The 11,772-nt window shown below is 42.3% G+C and overlaps 1 protein-coding gene across 1 annotated transcript; it reads left to right on the forward strand.

The window, feature by feature from the left end:
- Positions 1 to 7,922: 7,922 nt before the first annotated feature.
- LOC110217051 (cathelicidin-related antimicrobial peptide Bf-CRAMP-like) lies at positions 7,923 to 11,277 on the forward strand. The gene is made up of 4 exons (XM_020999195.2): positions 7,923 to 8,238; positions 9,096 to 9,203; positions 10,051 to 10,134; positions 10,672 to 11,277. The coding sequence occupies exons 1-4, from the start codon at positions 8,053 to 8,055 to the stop codon at positions 10,774 to 10,776; spliced, it is 483 nt and encodes a 160-aa protein (XP_020854854.1). The 5' UTR covers positions 7,923 to 8,052; the 3' UTR covers positions 10,777 to 11,277.
- The last annotated feature ends 495 nt before the right edge of the window (positions 11,278 to 11,772 follow it).

The raw sequence follows: 11,772 nt of genomic DNA on the forward strand, positions 1-11,772 counted from the left end.
ATAGAGTGGTACAGGCACTGGACTAAGGACTATTTTCTAATTTTTCTTTGTTTCATTGGTTTCTGTGGCCAAAAATTCATTATCAAGCAGCTAACCTTCTAGTACTAAATCTCTCTATACTGAATTAGACTGGTCCTTAGAACACCAGTATCATATGTTGCCATAATCATACATGAAGCCATTCCATCATGGTAGAATTTGTCAATGTGTTCATTGCACTGATAGAGGCTCCATTGCACTTATTATGTATGTTATAGTTAGCTCTGCTTGTGTATTCTTTTTTCCCTAACTGATGCTCACTAGACTATGTACTCTACAAGGGTAGGGCCTGTCTTATCTAAAGTCTATATCTGCTCTGCACACCATGGCCTCTTAAATGCTTATTGTAGTATTTATTGCATGATATTTTACTGGGATTTGGATTGCTGGGGTCTAGGTTCTGAAATCATGTTTTAATGACAATCATTTCAACATTCCCGCCATCCCCTTCCCAGAAAGGAAGCTAGTTTCTCAAGTTTTCCTGTTCTGTCCTAATGAGTTTGTGACTAAATTTTTATCCTGTTGTAACTTCCTGTAGCAATCTTCTCCTCTCTCATTCCCACCTGGCATAGGGCTGATCAGCAGTAAAGAAATGCCTTGAGACTGGGGACTGATCAACTTGCCTAAGCATCCAGTCTTCATGATTTACTATATTTATTGTTAATATTAAATTTTATTAACGTATTAGTTAATTATTTTGTTGATATTATTAACCACAATTCTCCCAGTTATCCAGGTTCAAAGCTTGAGTTATCTTTTTTTAAATGTCTCACTGATGCTCTTTCCCCTATTGTTGTCACTTCCCAATGGCTCTTCTGTCCTCCATAAGGCCTTGCTTTGAAGAAAAGTACAAGGGGACCAAACAAATTAACAAACTAACTTAATTGAAGTTAAGACTAACAAATCAGCAAAATGTCAGACGCCGTATGCCTTGCTCTGCATCTGAGTCCATCACCTCTCTTCTGCCAAGAGCTGGGATGCAAGCTTCACCATCAGTTCTCTGCAGCTGATTGGCCACTGAGCTGATCAGAGTTCTGCTGACTTTCAGTGTTGTTTTCCTTTACATTATTGTGGTCATTGTGTGAATTGTTCTCCTGGTTCTGTTTACTTTGTTCTGCATCCATTCGTACGAGCCTGGCCACGTTTCTCTGAATTCTCTGTATTTGTTGTTATGAGGCAGTAATACTCCATGCATCCACATGCCACAGTTTGTTCAGCCATTTGCCTTGCAGGGGGCACCTGCTTTGCTCCTAATCTCAGAGTCGTCTTTGATACTCTCTTTTCCCTCACCTGTCTCATGCTATCAATTGCTGAGTCCTCTAGAGTCTGTCTCTAGACAGTCCCTCCCCTCCATCTTCTTCTCTCTACTTAGAAGGCTCTCATCCAGGTACAGGCCTTCATTACTTCTCGCCTGGACTATTTTTAAAGCCTCTGAACTAGTGGTTCTGCTTTCAGTTTCTCCCTCGTTATAAGCTACCTAAGTAATTTTCCTAATATGTAGGTCTGACTACACCACTCTCCCATGTGACGCTGTGATACTGTGGAAAGAGCATTGATAGAGTTAGAGAACTGGAGTTCATATTCAGCACTTAAATTCCCTGGCCTGTTTCCTCATCTGCAAAGTGAAAGGATTAGATAGGTGTTTGTGAGGTCACTTTCAGCCCCAGATTTTTAATTCTAAGATCAAAAATCCTCCCTGAACACCTTCGCCTTTCTCCCCAGGGCTTATCCAAGCTGACATTTTGCCTAGAGTTTGCTGCTGGTCCTGAGCTTGCTTTTTTACTGCCTTTGTCTTTAGATTTAATTACTCCTTCCTTTCTCCCTTTTGTCACATAACACAGGAGATCAACTGGGATGTTTCCTAGCGTTTATTTGAAGTCTAACCACTGTCCCCCACAATTAGATCATAAGCTGCTTGAGGGCTAAGCTTGTGTCACTTTTCATGTTTATCCTCAGTCCCAGATAATTCCAGTAGAATGGACAGAGCTCTGTATTTGGAGTCAGAGAACTGGGTTCAAATCTCATCTTACTGCCTATTTGACCTTGTTTGATCTTGGGCAAAGACAATTAACTTTTCCTGAAGTCAAGTGGCCAGAGCTATCATCCATCCATTCCCTCACAGCCCCTCACACATTCTCAGTTTTCATGTCTATAAAATGGGGGTGTTGGATTGTGATTATTTCTAAGGTCCCTTGTAGCTCCAAGTCTGTGACCCTACAAATAACATATGTGATGAATGAAAAGTCCAAGAGATATAATTTCTGGGTAATTAATAATCAATTTATTAATTATAATTATAGATTGAAGTCAGTGGCTTTCTCTCATAAACCAAAGATAGGCCCACTGAATGTTTATATACACTTGGAAGAGTGGGTGTTCCCAACAGGAGGAAATCAACTCTGATTGGTTAACAATTATTGAGAAAATTAATATTATAATGGGAAGTGAGCTTATTCTAATGAGGTGCTGGGTGGATGACTCTGACTGTGTTACTCTTGGACAAAGAGACTCATTTCAAGCCAGACTACTCTACCTCGGGCAATCAGTACAAGAGGAATCTACCTCCACCCAGTCAATGAACAATGAATAATGGTAGGGATAAGAATTTCACATAGATAAGATGGTCTGGGTGGGTGAATTCTTTGGGCAGAGTCAGAAATGGCCCCTGAAAGACTGTATTTTGAATGAGGAAATAGAAAGGGAAGAAACCCTGGCTTCTTCTGTATTAATAGGTGATTAATAATAATTTCTCTCACAGACCTAGGTTTTCCATTTGTATCAAGGAGGGGAGTTTCCAGAATGGGATCCCCATATACCAATGAAATCATCGGTCTGGACTGCTGTCCATCCCCTGGCCCCATAAATATGTGTATATGACAATAAAAAGAGCTGACATTTACATGGTATTTTAAGGTTTCCAAAACACTTTACGTATATTATCTCACTTTATTTTCACAAGAACTCTAGGAGATGGGTGCTATTAATATCACCCCCATTTTACAGATGGGAAAACTGTGGTAGACAGAGGCTACATCTTGTTCTATTCTTTACTGACTTGCCCAGGTCCATATAGCTAATAAGACTCTGAGGCAGGATTCTAACTGAATTTTTCCGGACTCTAAGTAGAGCCACCTATGTGTAAATATACAAATGATAAAGGATATGCCTGTGAAGGCATTTCTGTTTATGTTGGTGTATATCAGAAGATTCATTTTCTAATGAATGTGCAGGCATTGTGACATGCTCCTGTCTCCCAAATGAGTCTGAACCCTGCCTTTTTACAGTTTGTTTTGCCTTATTTTATAATGCTGGACACTGGTCACACTGTCCTTTGCCAGTGTCTTTGCATCCTGTGGAGATGATTCATTGGCTTGACATATCCAGCATACATTAAGGTGGAATACATTTTTGTTCAATGGGGGAAATAATCGACTGCTTGATTGTAGGGTAGGGAGGTGTGACTAGACAATCAGTTATATGAAAAAGACCTGGGGGTTTGAGTGAACTTCAAATTAAATGTTTAATATGATTGTACATGTGTAACCTATATCAGATTGCATGCGTCTTGGGGAGGGGGAATGGGCAGGAGGGAGGGAGAAAAAAATTGGAGCTCAAAATCTTATCAAAGTGAGTATTGAAAACTTTCCTTACATGTAATTGGAAAAATAAGATACTATTAAATAGGTGGGGAGGAAGAAAGAAAGAACACTAAAAAAAGAGAGATGAAGTCAAAATGTATTCTTCTACTTCTTTTCAGTGTGTTGTCCTTTATCTGCCAGATCCAATAAATCCATGAAAAATTAATAGGGAAAAAACAACAACAACTGTGCATACCCTTTGACCTGGCAATACCACTAGTAGGTCTGTATCCCAAGGAGATCATAAAAAAGGGAAAAGACCCACACGTACAAAAATATTCATAGCAGCTCTTTTTGGGGTGGCCAAGAATTGGAAATTCAGGGCATGCCCATCGATTGGGGAACAAGTTGGGGTATGTGAATGTAATAAAATACCATTGCTCAATAAGAAATGATGAGCGGGCAGATTTCAGAAAAACGTGGACTTACATTCACAGATGCTGAATGAAGTGACCAGAATTAGGAGAACATTATCCACAGTGACATTGTGCAGTGATAAACTTTGATACAAAGACTCATGAAAGAAAACGCTATCCACATCCGGAGAAAGAACTAAGGAGTCGGAATGCAGATCAAAGAACACTATTCTCACTTTTTTTTGGTTTTGTTTTTCCATCATTTTTCCCTTTCCTTCTGATTCTTCTTTCAGAACATGACCAATGTGAAATATGTTGAACATGATTGCACGTGTATAACCTATCTCAGATTGCTTGCAGTCTTGGGGATGGGGTGTGGGAGGGAGGGAGAAAAATTTGGAACATAAAATCTTATAAAAGTGTATGTTGAAAACTATCTTTACGTGTAATTGAAAAAAAATGAAAATGTTATTTACAAAAGAAAGAAAGACAAAAGGAAAGAAAGAAGGAAGGAAAGAAAAGTGATTAGTCATGGCCTGGTTGATTCCAAAGGACAGAACTAGGAGCGGTGGGAGGCAGATTTCTGCTTAGTGTCAAGAATTTCTAACAATGAGAATTGTCCAAAATGGAATGGTTTCTTTTGGAAGTAGTAGGTTTCCCCCTTGAAGACTGAAGATCTTTCCCCTCCCCCCCTTAAATATATGTATATATATTTATTATTTATTTTTAACATATTTTCATTTTGAGTTTCAAATTCTCTTCCTCCCTCCCATGCCACCCACTGAGAAAGCAAGCAATATGATATCATTTATATATGTGAAATCATGCAAAACATATTTTCATATTAACCATATTAGAAAAGAAAAAGCAAAAATGAAGGGAGAAGACTATACTTCAATTTGCACTCAGAGTTCATCAGTTCTCCCTCTGGAGGTGGATAGAGTTTTTCATCATGGATGCCTTGAAATTGTCTTGAATTACTGTCTTGATCAGAGTAGCTAAGTCTTTCACAGTTGATCATAAGTACAATATTGCTGTTACTGTGTTCAGTGATCTCCTGGTTCTGCCCATTTCCCCTTGCATAAGTTCAGATAAATCTTCCCAGTATTTCTGAAACCATCTCCCTCATCATTTCTTTGGGTGATTTTTTGTTTGTTTGTTTTGTTTGGGGGTTGTTTGGGGGTTTTTTTGGCTAGGCAATGGCGTTAAATGACTTGCCTAGGGTCACACAGCTAGTAAGTATTATGTGTCTGAGGCTGGATTTGAACTCAGGTCCTACTGACTCCAAAGCCAGTGCTGTATCCACTGTGCCACCTAGCTGCCCCTCATCATTTCTAAATAGCACGATAATACTCCATCACAATCATATGCTGCAACTTACATCGCCAGTTGTCCTAACCTATACTTTGCCACTAGACTTTGATGACTCTGGAATAGAGAGTGAGGCTGATGCCTCCCTTAAATCCCATTCACTTGCAAGTCAAGACATCACCCTCCTGAGGTCATTGGTCCTCTTTGAGAATGAAGGACAACAAGGTATCCGTTCAATTTCGAATTCTTCGCCACCACAAGAATTGCTATAAATATTTGTGGACCTACAGGTCCTTTTCCTTTTCTTTGATCTCCTTGGGGTACAGACCTAGTAGTGGTATTGCTGGGTCAAAGGGGATGCACAGTTTGATAGCCCTTTGGACTTAGTTCCAAATTGCTCTCCGGAGTGGTTGGATCAGTTCACAACCTCAGAGTTGTTTTAATTTGCATTTCTCTAATCAGTAATGATTGAGAGCATTTTTTGGTTAATATTAACATCCCTCCTTCATTCCTTCCTCTCTCAGTGCCTTCCTTCCTCTCTGCTTCCCTCCCTCTGCCCCTTCCCTTTTATCTTGTTTTTCTCTCTTTCTCTATCTCCCTCAAAGCTGGTGAGAGAATGTTGAGGTTCCATTTTGACTGAGCAGGGTGCAGGCACCGTTGTCCTCACCTGTGTAATGAGAGAAATATCTCCTCTCCAACTGAGTTCACGTGGTAGGTAACTATTGCTGTCTATATATCTATATCTATGTGTATCTCTCTCTCTCTCTCTCTCTCTCTCTCTCTCTCTCTCTCTATATATATATATATATATATATATATATATATACATATATATACATATATGTATATTTATATGTATGTATATATATCTTTACCACAATGCAGAAATTAGGGAGGTAAAAACCTAGGTTTCATTATTATGCTCAAGCATAGGTTCAGGCCTCAGAGGAAACCTGAACAATTGTGAGAATTTTGACAAAGCTTCTTCTAGGAAAAATTGCTTCAAAGTGACAGAGAAATAATTCATTTACATATTGTTTGGCCATGAAAGTGATCCTGGGCAAATCACTTAACCCTGTTTGCCTCAGTTTCCTCATCTGTAAAATGAGCTAGAGAAGGAAATGGCATAGCACTCCTGTGTCTTTGCCAACCCACAGGCCTGTGTGGGGAGGCAGGGAAGGAAGGAAGTGTTGTAGAAATAGATGAGATCAAGGTAAACTTAAAAAAACTGTCTTTGAAATGCTTTGCGTGATTTCATATATATGATGAGTATTGCATTTCTTGCCTTCTCAGTGTGGGAGTGAAGGGTTGGAGCTTCCAGGTAGGAGTTTCTTTTTTGCTGTGGCTGTCTCACAGGGCAGCCAGCCTGGCCAACTCTTCCCACTAGCTGATAATTCTTCCTCACTAGAGGTCTTCAAGCAGCGACTAGATGGCCATTCATCAGTGTGTTATAGTAGGGATTTCTTTGGGGCACGAGCTGCCGAGGGGGCCAGTAAAGTTCCTTCCAACTCCTTCCGATGCTGAGACTCTATCTTCATTCCTCCATGGCAAACAGTATAATCATTGTCTTGGGTGACAGCAGCAAGTTTCTATAGAGCCTTCCAGTTGTCTTGTAAGAGGGACTCTAGGGGCAGATAGGCAGTGCAGTGGATAGAGCACCAGCCCTGGAGTCAGGAGGCCCTGAGTTCAAATCCAGCCTCAGACACTTGACACTTACTAGCTGTGTGACCCTGGGTAAGTCACTTAACCCCATTTCCTAGCAGCCCCCTCCCAAAAAAAAATGACTCTCCTGGTAGCCCTGGAATAGTTTCATGTCTGTTGCCTCCTATTGACCCAGGGCCCTTACTCAGCTATGTGCAGGTAGCCTAGACCTGCCTCCAAACACTCTGGGGGCTCTAGAGGAGGGGCAAAGGGAGAGAAACAGGAGGAAGGAAAGGAATGAAATATATATATATATATATATATATATATATATATATATATATATATATATATACATATAGCGCCTATTAGTGACAGGCACTGTGCTTAGCACTTTATCAGTAATAATCTCATTTAATCCTAGAAACTAACCTTTAAGGTAGGTGCTGTTATTCTTCTCATTTTGCAGTCAAGAAAACTGAAACAAACCGAAGTTAAGTGACCTACCCAGGGTCACACAGGCTGGATTTGAACTCAGGTTTTTCTGACTCTAGGCCCAGTGCTCTATGCATTGTGCCATATCAGACAGCCCATAAGGTACAGGGCCTGGCAGAATGTGGCAGGGGTGGTCCTGTGCTTTCAGTGCTGAGTCACCTGACCCCCACCCTGGAAGGGAACCTCATTTCCTTTTTTGCTTCTCTCTCTTAAAGGCCAAAGTGGTGGCTAGAGATGGAGAAACCAGGGCCAAAGTTGGGGCTACTTGTCTGGTCTGGTGCCCTCCTCAAGAAATATTAACTTTGATCAAAGAGGGTAAACACTCAGGCTCCTTCCCCATCTAAACCGAGGCAGCTAGGTCCTTCCCTTGTCTCCGATGTTAGCACATCTCTAGATAGGAAAGTGTTTCACAATCTTAGCTTCCTTCATACCCTTCCTGTCCCTGCCATACAACAGACTGAAATACAGTAGAGAGGCCCAGGCAATGGACGAGGACCCCTGTTGCCCAACAGAACAGAGGAGAGAGGACATAAAAGGAACTGGCTGAGGGTCAGTGAGGCAGAGGAAGGAGGATGGAGCCCCTCAGGAAGCTGCTGCTGTTGGCCAGTGCCGCCGCTGTCCTCCCAACACGAGTTTTGCCTCAGCCCTCCCTAAGCTATGAGAAGGCCCTGTCTGCAGCCATTTACTTCTACAACCAGGGACCTGGGAGAGAGAATGCGTTCCGGGTATTTCAAGTCCACTCTTTTCCATCCATTCAGGTGAGGGCTCCCTCTGGCCTCTTCCCCTGGGGTAAAATCCAGACTGACCTCATTCTTCTTCATCTTTCCCTTTTCCTTCAAAATCAGTTCTAATGCCTTGATTGGGAGTGGCCCACCAGCTTTGAAGATCAAGAACTAGTTATTCTAGTTCCCACTTTACAGATGAGGAAAGTGAGACGCAGAGAGATGATGGGATTTGCCCAGGTTCCTACAGAGGCTGGAGCCCAAGTCTTCCCGATTCCATGTCCTGCAGTCTTCCCACTCCGTCATGTTGTCCATGTTGCCTCTTGGCCAGACTGGAGTTGAGGAGAGAAATCTTGATAAAGATGTTCATTTGGGATTGATGCTCATAGAAATGACCATTGAAACCAGGGGAGTGAATGAAATTGCCAAGGGAGAGATTATAGAAAGAGAAGAGAAGAAGGTCTGTACAGAACCTGGGGTGTGGGGGAGGAGCCCAAATAGAGGGCAGGAGGAGGAACTGAAGCACTGAAGGAGGTGGAAAGGGAAGGAAGGATGGATGGATGGATGAAAAAGGCAGGCAGAAATCGTTGCAGCACTCTCATGAGACATGTACTTTCTGGCATCTGTCCCCTACAGATGAGGAAATCGAGGCCCAGACCAGTGAGGTAACCTACTCCAAGTCACACAATCAATTACTGGCAGAGTGGGCTCTCTCTCCTCTTTCCATGGCTCTGTCCACTCTTCCACACCATAGGAAATGCTTGTTCCTTGAATGCCTTGAAGACGATGGAGGTGATGATGCCTTCTTGGTTCAGGACAAGACCAGGACCCTGGTCCTATATTCACTTCCCTTAACCAGTCCCATCCCATCTAGCCTTAACTTGTCTTTTTAGCCTCTCCAAGAGCAAACCCAGAAGTTTCTGAGTTTTACCTTGAAGGAAACTGTGTGTCCAGTGACTGAGGAGCTCCTGCTGGACCAGTGTGACTTTAAAACAGATGGGGTAAGCAGTTTGTGGGTCAGGATGGGGTTGAGGACATATTGGAGAAGGGCTGGGGTAGGAGAGTTCTTATGGGAGTCTATATGTCCTCTAGACTGATAGCCCGGCATCAGTGCAGAGCTAGAATCTCAGTTTACCTTGGAAACCCTTAGAGGTAGGTAGCATAGCAGTTATATTCCCATTTAACCCATGGAGAAGCAAAGGGTCCAAAGGAAGTGATCTCTGCATAAGGACACAGCCTGCTGGTTGTGAAACCAGGAATAGAATCCAGGTCCCCTGAGTCCAAGCTTAAGCACTCTCTCAGAGCAGCTAGGTGGTGCAGTAGATAGAGTATAGCGGGCCTGAAGTCAGGGAGACCTGGCTTCCAATGTGGCCTTAGATGCTTATTAGCTGTGTGACCTTGGGCAAGTCATTTATCCTCTACCTGAGTTTCCTCAATTATAAAATGGGGATAATAACAGCACCCACCTCCCAGGGTTACAGTGAGAATCAAATGAGATACTATTTGTAAAGTACTTAGCACAGTGCCTGGCACCTGGTAAACACTTAATAAATGCTTATTTCCTCCCTTCCTCTCTTGCCCTGGAAGGGACTCGGTGTGGCATTCAGAGATAACTGCACTTTGGACTCTCAGGAACCCTCTGGGTTCCTGAAAAGATGAGCAAATTTGACTTTTCTCAATTTTTTCCTCCCTTCATTTCTTCCTTTTTCCTCTCTTTCTCTTTCCTCTTTTCTTTCCTTTATTTCTTCTTCTTTTCTCTCTCTTTCTCACTATCTCTGTCTGTACCCCTCTGTCTCTGTCTGTCTCTCTCTCTGTCTCCCTCTTTAATCATGGATGTCCCCTACACAGCTGGTGAAAGAATGTCAAGTCTCAGTATCTAATGAACAGGACATGGCTGCCATCATCCTTACTTGTAACCAAGTGCCCCCAGAGGTGAGCTTTCTACTCTCCCCTCACTTTCTGCCCCACTCTCTCATATTTTATCATTCCCAGCTGATCCTGTTAGCTTCAGGGGTGCAGTTGAGGGGGAGGATAGAGGAACTGGTACAGGGAGATTCCATTCTGCCCTCCCTGCCCTGGCCATTGCCTCTGTCACCTAGAAGGAGAGACACCTGGCCACAGCAGGGTGACCATGGGGCACAGCCAGGCTGTTGTGGGCTTTCCAACCCCTGCCACCACTTCCAAGGTTTGCACCTCATCTGGGTAAGCTTACAACTAAGGATAGTTTGCATTTTAACTTAGATTAGAAAATGCATCCTTCCACCACTCCCCAGTTGTCCCTATGTGCTCTGGGAGTCTTAGATCTCAAGGGTGGGGGAAAGACCAGGGATTGGGCACGACCTAAGCTAGCTATTCTTAGGAGTGAGCACAGAATACCTGCCTAGCCCCTATTGCAAGGACCAGGATATTGGTAGAAATTCCCACTCTCCAGTACTGTTGTCTGAATTAGACCATGTCCTTCCTCTGCAGCCACTTCGCTTCAAAAGAATACGTTGCCTAAACGGAAGGAAATGCAACTATCATAACTTGCTTCTTACAATCGTACCTCATTGGAGGATACCAAAGGGCAAGTAAATCTAGCTTATCCTGATCTGCTGTATCCCTAGTACAGCCATCAAATGCCTTCCCCCTGGCATTATTTACCTTATTTTCCATTACCTTCTTCCAGCAAGACATAATGATGAGTAATAGGGAATGGTCCACCTCAGAAGGCATCTCCCCTTGTTGAAAGGGATGAGGAACCTGTTTCCTGGAGATCTGTGATGACTTGTGATGTAAATGCCTTACAGTACCTATGGAGATATATAGACATGCTGTTATTGTTTGTGGACTGCTGAGTCATGTGGTTCAGAGGAGCTTTTGTGATTGGCTATGTATCAGGAGCTGAGAATGTCCTCCAAAGGCCTTAGCCTCTGCCATTTTTCTTTAGCCTCTCTCTCTTAGTTGCACTAAGATATCTCCCTCCCAGTGGGAGAGCTCATTTAATCTGTATATTGTTGGGTATATTCTAACCTGTATCATTGCTCTGATTTCTGTTTTCTATCTGATTAGATAAAAGAGCTTATTTGATGTTCATTATTTGTGATGGTCTTTGTGTGACTAGAATTTGGTGGGAATGGAGTGAAGCCTTTGGAAATAAGCTTGGGAGACTTCTTCCTCTTTAATGGGTGGCTTGAACCTAAGGGGAAAAAAAAATTACTCCAGCTTAGCATTATTTGGAGGGACATGGGAACAGATAAGGTGTGACTCTAGGCTAGTACCTCTCTCTAAAGAGTGCAAAGAATCCAGTCTCATGATCCCTTCTCCTTCTCTCCTCTAGGCAGGAATCAAAGGCACTATTTGAAGGATGGGCAAGATTTCAGAGACAGTTGCATTCAGATAACCCTTGTAGACATATACAAAATCTACAACAACCCTACACACATAGACACACAAACGTTGCATATGTATGCCTCCATATATGCTTATTTGCATATGTTATAAATATTCATTCATATACATTTATAGATTTACATGTAAAATATGATAGTTCTTATAGAAAACAAATTTTTCTAAATGCAGTCACTTTAT

This window comes from Phascolarctos cinereus, unplaced genomic scaffold (genome assembly GCF_003287225.1).
Source record: "Phascolarctos cinereus isolate Bilbo 61053 unplaced genomic scaffold, phaCin_HiC Scaffold_4;HRSCAF=312, whole genome shotgun sequence".
NCBI classification, from domain to species: Eukaryota; Metazoa; Chordata; class Mammalia; order Diprotodontia; family Phascolarctidae; genus Phascolarctos; species Phascolarctos cinereus.